At 37.3% G+C, this 17683-nt stretch overlaps 2 protein-coding genes across 3 annotated transcripts; both read right to left on the minus strand.

Moving 5' to 3' along the window:
• Positions 1 to 1143: 1143 nt before the first annotated feature.
• Positions 1144 to 5169, minus strand: tnfsf13b (TNF superfamily member 13b). 2 transcript variants are annotated; one of them, XM_055032186.1, is made up of 6 exons: positions 4730 to 5169; positions 4529 to 4643; positions 2596 to 2652; positions 2297 to 2397; positions 1902 to 2052; positions 1144 to 1764 (listed from the first exon to the last, which is right to left on the minus strand). In XM_055032186.1, the coding sequence occupies exons 1-6, from the start codon at positions 4949 to 4951 to the stop codon at positions 1652 to 1654; spliced, it is 759 nt and encodes a 252-aa protein (XP_054888161.1). In that variant the 5' UTR covers positions 4952 to 5169; the 3' UTR covers positions 1144 to 1651. The 2 variants fall into 2 exon arrangements, with proteins under 2 accessions (XP_054888161.1, XP_054888160.1); XM_055032185.1 differs by having other exon boundaries at positions 2297 to 2421.
• A 2190-nt stretch (positions 5170 to 7359) lies between these two features.
• abhd13 (abhydrolase domain containing 13) lies at positions 7360 to 13227 on the minus strand. The gene is made up of 2 exons (XM_055032184.1): positions 13059 to 13227; positions 7360 to 11773 (listed from the first exon to the last, which is right to left on the minus strand). Exon 2 carries the CDS (start codon positions 11737 to 11739, stop codon positions 10684 to 10686), a length of 1056 nt encoding a protein of 351 aa, XP_054888159.1. The 5' UTR covers positions 11740 to 11773; positions 13059 to 13227; the 3' UTR covers positions 7360 to 10683.
• Between the last annotated feature and the right edge of the window lie 4456 nt (positions 13228 to 17683).

Below are 17683 nucleotides of genomic sequence, written 5' to 3' on the forward strand. Positions count from 1 at the left end.
GCTTCTCTATTGACGTGATCACACAGGAAAGAACAAATCATTCCTGTGCTGGTTCCTCTTCACTAGCTCACTGTGTGCTACATAACTAATTTTTAAAAAATGGCTTTATAATTAAATTGGATTGAATTTAAAATGCAGTTACACGTTACATTGCTTAAGAAACAGAGCTATTTCCAGCATTAGCAAAAAGGGAAACCTACAATTCACTCTGCTTCGGTGGAAACTTGAGACAGAACTAAGTTAACAGGAATAACTTATTAAATATGATTTTGGTCAAAGTGTGAAAACCTGGACTTGATAGATTAGATTTGGAATCTGTTGTTTTCTGCAATTCTAGTCTATGCTTGAAACTCATTTTGAGGTAAGAAAGGAAGCAGCACTTAGGTTGATGGAGATGGCTAATAAATACTGTCATCTCCTTGACAGCACTCATTTACATAAAAAACAGTAATGAAGCATTTCCAATTCTTAAATTGTTTAGCAGGATTTTGCATATGGAATAGAAAACAAAACAGAAAACAGAAAAGATAAATGGCAAGCACGCCTCAAATGGGTAACTCTTGAAATGGCGATTTTTTTCTAAATATCAATTTCAAATATTTAGAGAGGACAGAATAGAACAGTTTTACACAAAATAATGATTATTTAAATCATTGATTGAAATCATTGATTGATCTGTGAATATAAGCACACACAAAATATTATTGTTGTTTCCAAAATCTCATCTAATTTTCAAGTATCCAATGTCAAGTGTCATCTTGTTTGACGAATAGGATGCACCATCTCTAATCATTCTTGTAGGTAACAAAGTTTCAACACCATAAGCACATTCAAAGGCATACACAGATTGCTTATCTATACATTGCACAAAACTCGTATTTCAATATCTTTGTTATTACCTTAAGTACTTTTGAGCAGAATAATTTCTTCCAGAAATCTGGTGTGACAAAGTCATTGATCAGCTTCTTTGAAACTGCTGACAGCATCCGCCTGCAGTTTCTCTTGAAGCTAAAAATATGCTTGTAAGCTTGGTTTCCACTGTTCCCGCTTCACCTTATCTTGATGTCTCTCTCTTCTTCTGCCACATAATGACTTTGCTTCCTGTTTCCAAAATTGGAATAATGATCTCATCCCACATTATCATTTGCACACATTTGCATTTTATTACATCAAACTTCTTACATCAGCTAAATATGTAAAGGCTTGTTCAAATGAGAGCATCACAGTGAAAAACCTGCATTTGAAAAAAAATAAAATAAGATGCTTTGTGACACAGTAATCCTGCTTAACATGTTAAGTGATATGAAGCATTTTTAAAGCTTTAAAGTTGAAAAATGAGCCTCAAGATGTGATTGCTAAGTGTGGGGTTATATAAAGAAAACACATTGATCTGAATGTTTTGACTTGAACAGTAACATAAGTGCACATTGTAAATATTAAAAGCCTCAACATATTGTCTGTTTCATATGAGATCTGACTGTTCATCACTGGAAACATGCAATATGTGTTTCTGCCAGGGCAGAAGTGGCTGATTGCTGTATGTTTTGTTCAACAAGTTACCATAACTGCTCTGCTGCACTGCTTGCCTTCCTCCAACTACATGGCACTTATCCCCTATCATCTTTTGTTCATTTGGATAAGGTGACACATTTTAAGCAAGCTTAAAAGCACCCAGAAAGGTAGAGTCTCCTTCCATGGAAATGTTGGCCATGGACCGGGGGATCAAAAGCTCCAAGTAGTCTCCCTTCTCCAGCTTTACAATACCTGCAGGATTCAGATGTCTACTTCAGTCAGGTTGCATAAAGTAAATCACAATTATAATGTAACTTAAGTTAAAGACACTGTACTTTATCTCTTTAATGAGTTGCTATTAGTGGACATAGTACATGGCACAAGCTCACCTCCAGTGTAGCAAGTGTTGAAAGAGTAATCAGGGTTCATGCTTTGGATGCAGCGGAACAAATGCACATCCTGATCCTCATTTCCCACAACATGCCTCTTCCATCGTATCACCACGTGCCCCATTGTAAAGGTGCTGTCCATGTAGTAGACCTGCACAGACCAACGAATATATTGGTAATGTCCACTGTAAAAGTTTTTAAACAGGCAGGAAAACAAAAATGTTCTAATTTGTCTAACCCTTCCTCAAAATGTGTAATTAAACACAGCATTTAGTCAAAGAGAGCACACCCTTTTTGAAGCATCGCGTGTAAAGGAAAATAAAGCTATGGTTTTGCAAATAGAGTAGCAGCAGCCCCCAGTGGACAAATTAAGAAACTGCAGTACTCGAGCCCACCTGACTGTAGACGAAGTAGAAACCAGCCTCGTTGACTACAATGCGATCTCCATCTGTCTCCAAGGATGAACCTCTCCTCAGCCCAGTTTGCCAGGGGATACCTGTGTACGGACCCGAGGAAAGTTCTGGTAAAAGACAGAGCATCTTGTTAGAAAAGATGCAAAAAAAAAAGAAAAAAAAAACACCAACAGCTGAGATGCAAACATGTTTTCTGTAGGTTTTAATCTGGAACATTTATCTGCATGTTTATTTCCAAAGTAGAAGAAACATAATTAAAAGCAAAACAGGAAACAGTGTACCTTTCCTGAAGGGTTTTCTGCTGTTGTTTGCCAAAAGCTGCAGGCAGGAGACAGAACCTGGCAGAAAATGCAGGAAAATTGTATTAAAATGACACTAGATAACTGTGAAATATACTTGTGGAGTTGCATTGACGCTACTACAGTAAAATCATGTCACCAGTACACAACAATTTAAAAATCATTTGTTGTTTTTTTTAACTTGATGGCAATTTGATTTTTTTTTTTTTTTTTTTACTGTGACTCCAGTTATGGAAAAAATGTATCAAGCAAATCACTACCAGATATTTTACTGTCTGGACAAGAAGCCATTTTTCATTTTAACAAAATCCCCTTTAAAACACTGAAACTCCAAATGATTCTTATATGTTGGGAGATATTTTGTGATATGAAAATGTATCTAATGCAAATACCAACACAACTTGCCCAATTCTGTGTCTGTTTTTTTTTTTATTTTATTTCACTCCATGGTTTCCCACAGCCCCTATGCACCTTCAGGATGGGAGAGTTTTAGGAAATATGCAAAATGCAGCTTTTTTCTAACAGCCATTTTATAATCAACTGAAGATGAGTGTTTGGATCTGCATCACAACTACAACAAATTGAACTCCATGCTATTGAAATGCGAGACAGGGTTCCCTTCAAAGGTTTACGAAGAGATCTGCAAACCCTCTGTGCTTTATGTGCTATAACAGTTGTAATTGTTCGAGGAAGGCTTTCCAGAAGGTTTAGAATTGTGATTACGGGACATTCTGAACATTTTTCCAAAATAAATGTGGTAAAAGACTAATGTTAGATGGGAAGACTTGTCTCAGTGGTTCCAGTGGTTTCAGGTCCTTGCAAGTCTGGTCAAGTTCTTACACAACAAACGAGCTAATTCATGGTTTTAGTGGCCTTGTTTTGTGTTCCTCTAGAGTAGACAGTCATGTCAAAAATAAGCAAACAGACTCCTTCCTCTCTGTAGGCCCCACAGCCTTAGAAACATGGCACTATCCAAATATATCAGTATGCAGAACAACTAAGAGCTCATTTCACTGGAAGAGGAGAATCCTAGCTCCTGAAGAACATCCCACATCCACTGTGGATCAGAAATGTGGTGTAAAATCAAAAATTACACTTCACACAATGCAGACATACAAGTATTGTTCTCCCGGCAATTGCTGGTGACTTATGTGCACCATGCCTCAGTATCCACTGAGCCCTAAACATTTTGTGGCTATGTTACAATTGTCACTTCCACTTTGTTATAATACTGCTGTTGCAGTACTAACAGTGACTAAATTTCTTGACCCTGTTCCTGAGCATGACCCATTCTCATAATTGTTAGTCATTCTTCGATCATTAAAGTGATAAGAATTTATAAATTAAATTAAACAAATGAGCAAATACATTTGGCAACACAGTGTAAACTACATCAACATAAAAGCCACTGTTCAGCACAGGACCCCGGTCATTACTGTGTGTTATGTTATGTGCAAATAGTAAGTATTTTATCCCAACATAAAATTGTAGTTAAAAATGTTCCTGTATTTAAAACGATGAGAGCTGCTTACAAATGAAATCACAATTTTTTTGCAAAATTATGTGTTCAGAAAATATTTCAGACTGCCAAAAAAATTACACAATTCTGAAGCCAAAAGTACCCTTTTCTCTTTCCAGGTCAAATAAGCTGGCAAATGTAAATTTGTTATATTTGTTGCTTATTCTTTCATTATTTCCAACACAACTTTGCCAAGCCTGTGAAATGCTCAGAAATAAAACTGAAGTGTAGTAGAATATAACCAATTATAAACATACAAATTTTGCTCTTATGATCAAGTGATAACTCTTCTTGCTCTTGAAGTGTGCTAAAATAAATGTGCACATATGTATGATAGTTTCTGGCGAGCTTGAATGTCACACATTACATCAAGTATCAAATGTTTTTCTGTTTTACCTGCGATCTCTGATCCAGATGTTGTTCTCCTCCTTCTTATTTGACTGAAAGCTTTTTGAGACTCTGGTAAATCCCAAAGCTCTTTGATATTTTCTCTTCCTTTGTTGTTTTCAGTCTGTATGTACACGATTATAATTTTTAGAAACACTGTGAAATAGAACAGTTGAATGTTAGTTGAAATCCCTACTGACCGTTACTTACCTGATCTCTGCGGGTGACCTTTTGGCCCTCTTCTCTCATGCGGCTGATGTCTGTCTTAAGCCTCTCTACTTCAGCTCGCAGATCCACTAACTGGTACAATGAGAGAGCTGACAAAGAAGACGAGGTGACAGCAGCCAGTGTCAGCAGAAAAACGGGCCAAGATGCCCTTCCTTCAGACGCAACTTGTCCAGTTCCGTGCTTCACATCTGCTAAAACTGCCATCGCTGTGGAAGTTTAAACCCCCAGACAGTTCACACTAGCGGCATGACCGTTTTTACTCCTAAACTATTTCTCTTCTTACAGACTTAGATTACAAACGACGAATGTTCTCTTCTCTAATTATGTTTTTTCAGGAGCTGCAAGCTAACGGAGCCTGGATTCGTTCAGTCCCGACTTTCTTAACTCTCGTTTTCTTTCGGTGGCTGGATCCTGATTAGTCTGAGAGATTACGCAGTACAAATCAGCTTCCTCCTCCGAGGTTCCGCAGAAGAAACCACACCAACAGCTTCCTGCCTGACCAGCAGAATGCCAAATCTCTTTAACTGTTTTGCTTTCATTACCAAACACATCCTTTCTTTCCCAATCCTAACAATGAACTCATGGCAACATATATGAAGGACGGTTGATATGAACACAGCTCGTCTGTGATCTGCACGGAGGGATTTCAAGCTAATAAACACTTGAGCCCACATTATAAATGACTATAATTGTCAGACTGAAATGAGGAAGTGCAAATCTTGCTTCATCTTCAAATGGCCCCATAACACAACTAAACAAACTTTAATTCCGAGAATTAAAATGTGAAGTGGAGACAAGTTACACCAGTAGCCTTTTATTTCTTCAAACTTATTATTTTTTTGTACTTCAGTTTCCAACAATAAAGTTCCATGTAAATGTTTTATTTTTACAGTTTTCAGTGGCAGAGGTAATGGTATATGAAATGAAAAACAAATATATTTTAATGCAACAATTGACTCACTTCTGCTTACCAAAACATTGCAAAATTTCTGTAAATTTGCTAAATTTAATATAAATCTGTTTAATTTAAATAAATATGTATATGGTATTTATTGAGATCTGATAAAGACACTATGCAACAAAGCACAGAGGCTATATGAAAGAGATTAAGTCAAACTCAGATTAAGCTAAGAAAATTTATAGCCACATTTTCCTGCAAGACTTTACAGTCACTAAATCATGACTGTGTAACAAAGTGTTTTTTTGGACTGCAAATTAAAGAAAAAATACTGAAAAAAACATGTTTTTGTCCTATGTAACAACTGAACACATTGTGAAAAATACCACCAGTGAGTTGCTACTCAGTTATTTGAAATATGTATAAGGCTTTTTCAAAGTTCTTTGGTGAGCAACATTTTCAAATATTCAGGGTTGCAGATATAACCTGAGAAAAAACAGATTTGGCAATCCAACAAAACAGAACACAATTAATTTAGCTACAGAAAAGATTTTTTTCCGCTTTTTAGCATTTTAACAGTTTTACCCTCCTCCATCCATGAAAAGCAGATTTCTTGCTCTTTCTACAAACTTGTCACTTGTACGCAGGTCCTCTATGGTTGCCATGGTCCTATTGGTGGTTATCAAATTTCTATCTGGGTGACCTTTAAAGGTCACTATTTGCACTAGATTTTTCTTTTGAATGTTGAATAGTAGTACACACCATACTTTTTGCTTTTGATAATTAGAGACCATATGTCATTTCATTTCACTTTATATCTTTGTGTGTTTCTCTCACATAAAATCTCAATAAAATACTTTGATGTTTGGGGTAATAATGTAACAAAGGGTTAAATAACTGACAGAGCGCTGTTCAGTCTCACCCAAAAACGAAGAGTGTCATGAGTTGGGTAAGTAGCGTGAGTATCGTGAAATTGATGGGGTGTGTTTGTGGTTCTTAGAAACAGCTTTGTGCTTCTCACACTGCATAAATCTCTGTCAGTAGTTTTTCTTTCTGCACAGAATACACGTAGCCTCATGCGGGTTGGCAGCAGAAGTGAACCAATGGGGAAAACGAACTGGCGATAAATTTGCACTTACCCGTGATGGACGCAAAGCTTACTAGCTGCCTCACAAGAGCATGTTGGAAACTAGTTAGCTTCGAGACAGAATGCCGTGAAGATGTCCGCCCACAACTAAAGTTTTGGCTGACGGAGAAGTCCTGCGAGAAAAAATAAAGACTACATATATAAGAATACACATTATTAAATCGGCCTGCCACAACAAAACTAAAGGCCTATAGCAAACTGAAGAGTTGTATTGCAATGTAGGCAGTGCCCTTGTATTTTCTTGCCTTTAAAATACATTTGAACCTTTTGGTCTTCATAAATGCTGTTCATGACAGAACATAAGGTAAATAGTAGCAGCAATATGCTCTACAGTGCCATGTGAAATCATTCATATCCTTTAAAGATTTTCCAAAGTATTTCATTAGGATATTCTGATAGGCCAACATCAAGTAACCTTTTACCAACCACAGTCACGCATGGTGGTGGCAGCATTATGCTTTAGGAAAGTTTTTCTTCTGCTGAGACAAGAAAGCTGGTTGGGCTGTTGGTACAATAAATATAGCTAAATTTAGGACAATCCCTGAAGAAATAAACGTGCATCAAAACACCATTTTACTGTATCAATTTATTGCATGTAACAATACAGAAAATAGAAAGTGAAAATGTGTGCTTACAAAAGAAGTTGAAAGAAATAGAAAAGATACATAACTCTGAAATGGAAAGTCAGTCAAAGCGACTGCTTTGTTCCAATGATAAAAACAGCTCATTCACATGTGTCATCAATGGTTCTTTAAAGTGAAGTCATGGTTCAAAATAAAGATGCGTGTACACAAAGTATTTCAACACTGTGCATGTTCATTCAAGAAGCTTGCCAAGACGAAATGTAAACACATGCCAGCTTGCAACATCAACACTTAGAATCTCAAATCATGTCAACATTTCCAACAGCAATCACTCTGATCTGTTCACAGCCAGAACATAGAAAAATATCACTCAAAGTAGCTTTGCACACCTAACATTTTTCTAAGAGAAAAAAAAAATCAAGACATTCAATTTTATTATATATCATGTGTTAAAGAAACCCATATTTTGTGACAATCTAAATTAAGTGTTATACTCGTCAAAATAGGTTTAAACTAGAAGGTGAAACAACAAATGGATGAAAGGCAAATATCTTCATGAGTGCAGATATTCAATTAACAGCAAAAATATCTGAAACAAAGCTGGTGGAGGAAATAAAAGTTTATGTTCTCAAAGCTAAACGTAGATTGCACAAAATCAGCATGTGGATTTGATGTCATACAAAAATTGTCTGAAACTGTTTAGTGCAACCAGTGGTAAGAAATCACAGAAGTCGGAGGAAGGACGATCATTACACAATCTTTTTTTTTTTACGGTGCATTTTAGTTAAAGACCACGCTTACATTCCTAGTGGCCGCAGACCATTTTCAAGTTGTAGTTACATTGACAGACACCAGTTGGGTCTTTTCACTGCTTTTTCTTTTCTTTTTTAAAATCTAATATGGCTGAGACCTACTGAATATATTCAAATGGCTTTCAAACCACTGCAGTGCAGTGTGCTGCATTCAGAAAGAAAAAGTGGATAATAGGATTTTAATCTTCAGGTTTTAGGCCCATCCTGTGGAAGTCATGCAGGAAAGGTTAATTAGCTCATTAAAAGCCCTCCCTAAGAGAGAAAAGGCATTTTGTCATATAAGCACAGGGAGACAGGATCCTTCAATTAACAATTAAAATGCAAAGGATAATAGCTCATAATCACATTTGACTAAAAACGCTCACAGTTTATTCCCAGTGCTTAAGGGGCTAACAGATTCCGCCCGACTGTAATGCAACACACACATCAGCATACATTGTATGCTTTAAAGGGGAATAAACAAGCACTGGCCAATAACTGGAAATCCCCAGTTGAACTGGCCGGTGCATAAAACATGTAGGACAAACTGAAACTAACATGTGCCTTTGGAGTTAACAAAAAATGTTGTTTTTAAGATTCATTACAGTTCACCAATAATCTACAATGTTTTCTTGCTACTTGGCAGTTTGTTTCCTTCCTTCTCATTATTAATGACTCATTCATTCGCATTACCACTGCTTGGAAATAATACTGGAAATTTTGTCCTGAATTATCGCTAATAGATTTACTTAAGTGACCTAATTGCCACGTGAGCCAAGCTGATTACCATAGTAACCAATTTTCTGAGTATTGCCCCTTTGCACTAAGCATATCAATATAGTAGCTGCTTAGTAATGCCTAAAACTTATTTTGTGAGTTGCTCTTTTGCAACATGTGCAAGTGAATCTTGATACATTTTTAATATTTTCAGGATATTTATTTCAGTAATTCAACTAAAAAAAGTTTAACTTGTTTATAGATTAATTAAAACTGAGTGATATCATTGAATAGTTATGGCTTAGAACAATTAAAATCCCAAATTTAAATCTCAGAAATATGCTAAACTCCATACGAGCAAGGAAGGAAAAATTTTTCATAAAGTGAGGAACACATCTCAAGTCAGGGTCCCCAGAGGTGCCACACAGATGTATCCGAGACCTGTGTTACAAGTCCTTTATTGATTGTGTTAAGTCACTTCTAAACCAGATAATGCCAGAAGCACCTTACCTGGCCTGGTTTTCAGATGAATAAAGATCCAAAGACCTTTTCCCACAGAAAAAACATTAATTTTGCATTTCATTTCAAAATGATCAGTCAGGATGAATTTTGGAAAAGTACAGAATCCAAGTTGCTAGAGGTTCAGTGTTAAGTTTCCACAATTGCTGATGGTTTATGGGGCCATGCCATCTGCTGGGTGTTGTCTAACTGGAACTTTTAGAGCACTGTGAGCACACACACAGCGCACAAGAATCTGCATCTCTTCATGGAGATACTGATTCCTAGCATTTTTTATTGAACTTTCTGTAACCTTTTATTCTTTTTATTATGTAAAGAAAGTCAATTTTAAAGTTTCAATTATGTGTAAGCCTTAAGCATCTAAATTAACATAAACACCATTAAAATAATTATTGACAAATGATATGCATGAGTATTACTTTTCATTTCAATTCCAGAAATAACCATACTTTTTGACAGGATGCTCACTCATTCAGATGGATCTGCATTTTGAAAGTGCCTAATTCTTGAGAAAGCAGCAACTTCCTATCTCTAACAAGTAGTATCATAGCGATTCGCCTTATATGTCTCACCATTTCTTCTGTGTGAGCCAATGATAAACATGCAGCAGCTTCTCTTTATGTTAATGTGGAAGGCCAAATTTGAAGGTGCATATAAATATTTATGTGAGAACGTTGTGAAATGCCAAACTGTTGCATGTACATGGCACTAAGGGGAATGGGGACACATTGCTATATTCCTCAATGTACTCCTTAGAAACTGTAAGCACCCACACAAAGAAAGATTTGGTTAAATCTGAACTGAAAAGTTCTGTGTATTAACAAATATATTTACAGTATACCTCTACACACCACTCTAATTTACAAAATTAGACACAGATGTGTCAATTGTGTCTTGATCAATTTTCACATGAACGCCACAGGACCTTTTATGGTCAAACTTCTTTTAAAACTAGATCAGTAGATTTCTCGTAATCTAAAAAAAAAAACACTATCAGATTTCTCAGTGGTTTCAGCACATCTTGTGATGTTAGCAACTATGCTCTGGCTTTGTTCATAGAAAGGTCATAGACACATCCATTCATATTTGAAGCACAAGGAAACCCAGGGAGATATTACAATCTCCTCAACCCTTGAAATAGTGAAAATATTTTAGCATATCAAATTTAAAGAAAAGTAGAAAGAGTGAAATGAAAACAAAAACCCAAATAAAAGCATAAAATGTACATTCACTCCAAAAATCAATGAAGTTTCTTAAACTCTTCACCCTCTAACCCTCCATCAGATGATGGTGACGCTGGCTGAGGCCTGAGCACTCTCCTCGTGGGCGTGGCTCTTCAGCAGGTCTTTCATGAACTGCTCCAAAGCAGCAAAGTAGCCCTGACACTGCCACGTGTCGTTGTGCGTGCCCTCTGGAAAGATAGCCAGCCGCTTAGTCCGTGCAAGGGACAGCTCATACAGTTGTTTCATCATAACCGGTGGGATGAGTTGGTCCGACAGACCCGAAACAAACAGCGAAGGCATGCGGCACAGCGCCACCTGTCTATACGACAGGAACTTATTCTTATAGCACCAGAAGGGCAGCAGGCGCATTGGCAAGAACGAGAAGAGAGTTGCAGCCATGTGAGGGATGCTGAGAAAGGTGTTTTCAACGATGATGGCCGCTATGCGGTGAGGGTTTACTGATGCAAGACGCACAGCTACAGCGCCTCCTAATGAGCGACCAAAGAGTACCACTTTTGTTTTGTCCAGGTCGGGGCGTGTCATGACATAGTCCAAGGTTGCTTCAGCATCGAGGTACAGCCCGTCTTCACATGGCTCTCCCTCGCTTTTTCCATAGCCACGGTAATCCATCAGCACCACATTTGCTTTCAGATTGATCAGCATTAGAAGTGCGTTTGACACTCTGTGACCAATATTACCTGCATTGCCATGGAAATAAAGGATTGTAGGAGGAGCAGAAGAAGTGGGGCTGCTCTGATTGTTGGATGTGGTGCCAGAAGCAGAATCTCCTTCTGTGTAACGAAGAAGGATGAGGTTGAGCTTCACACCGTCCTTGGTGCGAATATACACATTCTCATGCACGATTCCTGCTGGTATGGGAACATACAGGCGAGAGGAGGAAGGCTGTTCAGGAAAGTAGAGAAGAACATCCTGAAATTTGTAGAGAATGCCGACTACAGATGCGAAGATGAGAGCGAAGAGGAAAAAACCTCCATACAGGTGGAAAGTGAGGATGAGAGCCAAAAGGAAAACTCGGCAGGCACCCCAGGCCCAGGATACTAGAGTCAGGGTGCACTGCCCCATCGCCCCACACAGTCTCCAGGGCTTCTCCATGGCTGCACAAGAGGTGGGTCAGAAAATACACAATCTGAAAATAGAGTCAGAAGAGGGCAAAACAATTGTTGAAATCTGTAAAGACCAAAAATGCAAAAATCACACAATTTCTCTTACTAAAAATATTGCATATGACATAGTAGGCATGCAATGCATGTGATTATTAATTTTGGTAAGATAAAAAAAAAAACAAAAAAACATAAAGCTATGTTATGTTTAATATTTTCTCAAAAATATTAAATATAATTTTTACATCAGAATCACACTCAAAAATACTAAACCTTTAAAACTTACAATCTTAAAAGAGTAAAATAAGAGCTGCATAATGTGTCATGGCAAGAACAAGCAGTATCTGGTATTGTGAAGAAAAAGGACTGGGAAACATAAAATGTGAGTTACGCATAATCAATATTGTCATTGCACATGGTGTTGTGCAGCCCAAAATAACATGCACAGGAATTAGGTCAATTTAATAACCTCAGAAAAGAAACCTAGAAGCTTATCAAACTGAAATTTAATCAAATATGAAAGAAATGGGCACATAAAAATAAAATCAGGGAGTCATAATAAAACAAAAACAAGAAAAACCAAAGTGCACATTTAGTATAATGTCGTCACAAACATAGAGGACTAATGGATTATGTTAAATCTACACCTGTCTTGGTGTAATATGTTCAAATGTATGCCGATCTATAAGGTAGAAACAAACATAACATACAATAAATAACATGGTGATAAAATACTTATTGGATTGGAAAATTTAACAGAGCAAACTACATTTTCTTATCAGTTATCTCATTCAGGAGAGTCCTTGTATGAGATAACTGTTTTAATAAAAATATATAAAAAAGATGTCACTTAAGCAACTTAAAACTGGGCCATTTTGATAAAATATAAAATCAGCATTCAGAGACATAAGAACGATACAAGAACGAAAAATGACCGAGCCTCACCCACGATGAAGAAATGGTACTAGCTACTGTCAACCTGGGAAACCGTGATTAAGGCTTACTGCGGTTGGATGTCTTCAGAGGTAGCTGTGCCGCTATGGACATAACGTAAAACGGCAACGGAAGTCATAGTAAGTCGTGTTTCTGGTCTTTCACAAGAAACTCCCAGATCGATAAGTCAGACAGTTCCAGTAAATGTGAACTAAACCCCATCGGAAATGTGACCATAAGTGCAGACGAGTTAGCTGAGTACCAAGAATGCTAACCACTATCTTTGGCTGCCACTAGCTGTTAGCACGGCTGGATGTAGCTTCTGAAGCTAGCCACCTTGCTGTCATTAAAGGGTGGACTAAGTCGCCAGCTACTCACCCTTCTCTCATTTTTGGCGTCTCAGTTGGATGGGTTGATTACAAAATAACGACACGACGGCGTAGTGACTGTCATTCACCTTTAGATAGGTTCACGAGTTTATAATTAACGCGGAAAGACAACTGAATGACACCTACTACCGGTAGAGATAGCTATGTAGGTTAGCATTGCTGGCGCAACCCATATTCAGTTCCGTGTATGAAACTCAGTCTGTAAAGAAGTTCCGGAAAATATGTGCTCGATTTACATTTAGAAATGCATTATTTGCGCAATTGCAGATCACAACCTTGACAAAAACTCATATAACACAATACTAAAAGGTGGAGTTTAGAAAAATGTTGAAGAAATAAAAGTATGCTATTAACAATATGAGAAACACAGACAAGTCGTCTGTGCTTCTCAAACTTTATCCACCAGATGTCGCTCTTGGAGCGAATATGAATTTCGAAATTTCTATCTCTGTCTGCCCATCAGCTTACACTCAAAAGGAATATTGTTACGATTCGTTTTGATTGTATATTTTCCATTGTATGTGTTCTACATATTCTTTGTACAAATCTTTCACAGATCGTTTTCCTAGATAGCCATAATTATACCTGCATAGTTTGTTTAGGATACACATCCATTCATAATTTATTCACACTTGTACAGTTATATTTTGTCAGTGCTGCACATTTTTCACGTTTCAGTTGCCATTACTTTTTCAATTGTCTGTATTCCGTGTGTTTCCCTTTACATGTTGCTGAAGACACAATTAAAAATAAATCTATTCTGTTGTATTCTTGTCTGAAGAGTACATCGTATTTACAAATGCAAATATGACAAAAACAGCCAGGGCAGGTTTATTGACGTTTTTCCCACTTCTCAGGCTTCTCCTTGGTTTTGTTTTGATTTACATCTCCACACAATGTGTGACCTTGAAGTTGTCAGACTGATTTCATAAATTAGCACAGCTGTTGGCTAATCAGCCAAGTTTTGTTGATTTAATTCTACAGTGACACAGACAACATTGTAACCATGGGTAGGCCATACAGTAGCAGCTCCATCAGCCAAAATAACAACAAACTTTATATGTAGTTATCATTTTGAAGTTTCTGGCTTGTGCACTCACATCTGGGAAGGGAAATGTAAACACAAGAAAGCAACCAATGAGTCACTAACTGCAAGTGATATTTTTAGATATTTCTTGAAGTGTAGTCACACATATGACACAGTGGATTATATACTATATACAGAGTAACAACACTGACTGGTCACCATTTTACAATTCCTAGTTCATCAAATACATTTTGAATTTGATGCCTGCAATATGTTCTGGGGAGGATGCGGTAAGTTTTGTCACTTTGTGAACAACTATGTGAGGAAATAGTCCAAAAGTTTAAAAACTTCTATCCCTCAGGAGTCACTGCAATGTCACCAATTTCAGTGAACATTGCTACATCTACAAGTGCAAGTCAGAATTCCTCGATGCAAAGTGAACGCCATCAATCAACAACATACAGAAATGCTTTCTCTTGTGGTCTGACAGGTCCACATAAAAAAAAACATCTTCATAGGTGCCTTGTTCTGCAGGCCAAAGAGGAGAAGGGCTGTCCAGACTGTCTTATCTGGACAGTGACTGTACAGGATTGTGTTAGTGCCCACCGCTGGAAGTAGGCAAGAAATCTACTGTGCTCATAAAGAGATGGAGATGCTTTCAGTTGTTATTCCAAATACCTTGCTTGTAACAAGTGGTTAACTGAATTACGACTGAACTAGTTTCTGTCTATTCCCCTCTGATCTTTGCTATCTACCGAACACTTTTGTCCACACAACTGCTGCTCACTGGGCCTTTTCTCTTTGTTTTCATTTTTTCATTCCCTGTAAATTCAAGAGATGACTGAGTGTGAAAATTCCAGATCAGCTGTTTTTATAGGTAGTCAGATCTGCCAGTCTGGCACGAACAACCAATGCTGCATTCAAAAGTCACATCAATACCATTCATTTCCCTTTCAGATGCTTGGTTTTAAGCTTCACCAAATTGTCTTTATCATATGTTGCTGTGATTAGCTGATTCCCCAATTGAGGTAACAAGCACTGGAACAGGGATACCTAAAAAAGTTCCTGGTTCGTTTAAAAACTACACACTATTACTATGTGCTATTAAAAATGCGTTAAGCTAGAAAATATTTATTTTTAGAAAATATTTGCAGCTCCCACATTTCTTCTAATTCTTAAAAAAAAAAGTAACTTTAATTTTATTTGATGGTATGTCTACCCTCTTTGCTCTGCCTGTACATCACTGTTGCAATTAGAATAACTTATCTTGGAAACACAGGATTAAGAGCTAAAAGTGAAGAACTAGGGTAAAATGCAATTTAACCTTACTTTGCCATTTTGGAATGAAAACATATTTGCTATTTAGATTTGAAGTTAAATACAAAAATCTGCTTTTGAGCTATAGTATCATTTTGTAGCCAGTGGCCTTGCACAGTAAGAATTTTTTTTTTTTACTCATATAAATGAGTAAAGGGAAACACACGGAATACAGACAAACTGTGTAGTGCAACATGTTCCACACATACGCGTACTCATACTTGTCTCTTTGAATTATAGGCTGTACTGCATTCTGATGGATTTGGTTTATAAGAGACTGACAGCTAGCAACTTCACTCTTTCTTACCTATAACTCAATTACCTTTGACATGGCAGTCAAAACATCTATTATGCACACACGCACACACCAACAATCTTCCACACAACCCCTTTCTGTGACTTCATTCCAGATCCCATGGCTCAATTACTTGAAATATAGCACCAAACAGCTGGAGGGCTTTAGCTCAATAAAACAGCGTCAGCGCAGCTATATGATGAGGAGTCATTGTGATGACCTGGCAGGGAATATGCTACCACCAGGCTGACGGAAATACTTATCATTCACCTCACAGCGTGCTACCAGTGGCCACCTGGGGACGAAGTAGACGTTCCAAAAGGCAACCATGTTTCCGTTTGATTATGTTAAAGGTTGAAACTGAGCTACTGCTGGAGCGCCGATGTTTCAGTTTGTCACAAGTATTTTATGACTGATGCAGTGATCTGAGTCAGAAAGGACGGGTACGCTGTGGCAACTTACTTCCTCTGCTATAGCAGAGGAAGTAAATGTTTATTAAAGGCTACATTTCCCCCATTTCCCTTGCAGAAAACCTTCTGTTGCATCTATGATGATATCTATCACTTTAATTGGCCATTCTTTGTTTTACGTCTTCATATGTTTATTCTGCATGAAAAATAACAATCATCTTGTGATATCCAGGATAATTACATGGGAACTGGGCACACTAATTGTATCAGACTGTAACATGAGGCCTTTGTGTGCACTTTTTATCCTTTCCTGCCAGTAATCAAAAACAACTGCTCATTTAATGGCTGTAAATTTGGCAGAAAGCTTTTGTAAGGAGTCATTTTATCTAACTTTGCATAAAGATTGAAAGCAAGATCAATTGCTACTTTGGCCCCATCTGAAGTTCAAACCTATGTGTGCTAAAACCTCTGAAGTTGTTAATAATTCTTTTGAACTCAAGCACCCAAACCTTTAAACTGTGGCATCTCTTCTAATTCCCTTGCTGTAAATATTTAATGCAATTAGTATGCTATATTTGTTGTTGCACACATATTTATATATTTTTTTTACTTTTATGCTATAGGATCAAGCAAACAATCAAGGACCATCAAACAGCCTACCTCACCAACCCTTTTAGCTCCTTCCAGCTATTTATATTCCCATTGCTGAAATGAGTATAGCTCAGAACATAAACCACAAACCAGGAAAGGTTACGCAGCTTTTATTAACAAAACACATAATGTACAAGATGGACAGCAAGTGCATCAAAATCAAATTCATAATAAGTAGCTCACATACTCGCTATTTTCGTACTTGGTATTACACAAGCGAGGTTCAGTTTCTCATGCTTAGATGCAGGTAAATTGCCTTTAGATACATAATCATATATCAGAAGTGTAAAGTGTCAATGAAACAATCAAGTTACATGTTTTAAAGTAAATCTTCTGCATAGGTAAGGTTAGATAGGATGCATAGTAATTAGGAATCCAACTTTGATGTTTTAATGGATATAGAATGCACATTCTTTATTTAAGAAGCACGGCCATAATTTAACACTTTAACAGAAGTTCAGCATCGACAGCTGTCATTGGAATTTGGTTGAAATCACATGCAAAGACTTTCAGAGTACTAAAGTTGTATTCTTTGAAAAATGCTGTCACATTCAAGTAAAATCAAAGGTTAAAAAAAACTCTGTGGTTGATATTTGGGCACAAAGGTTCACAAAGGAAATCCCTATCCACTCAAAGAGTAAATTCACTAAATTCAGAGGAAGCTTAGTCACTTTGTGAAGGTCAGTTAGACAATGTGTGGTTATTTGAGTTGTTTTGGTAGATCTCTTCTAACACTGCTGATTCCAGAGGACATGGAGAGTCTGGTCTCCAGTAGAAACACAGGGGTTGCGGTCCGGATTAAAGGTTACTGTTTCATCTGGTGAGGACTGAAAGGTCATCTTTCATTTCTCATTTCATAAGTATATGTGTTTGTGCTGAGGAGTGTGGGTTCCAATGTCTTGGTGTGTCGGTGT

The sequence above is a fragment of the Poeciliopsis prolifica genome, unplaced genomic scaffold (genome assembly GCF_027474105.1).
Source record: "Poeciliopsis prolifica strain line A6 unplaced genomic scaffold, Auburn_PproV2 SCAFFOLD007, whole genome shotgun sequence".
In the NCBI taxonomy this organism is placed as follows: domain Eukaryota; kingdom Metazoa; phylum Chordata; class Actinopteri; order Cyprinodontiformes; family Poeciliidae; genus Poeciliopsis; species Poeciliopsis prolifica.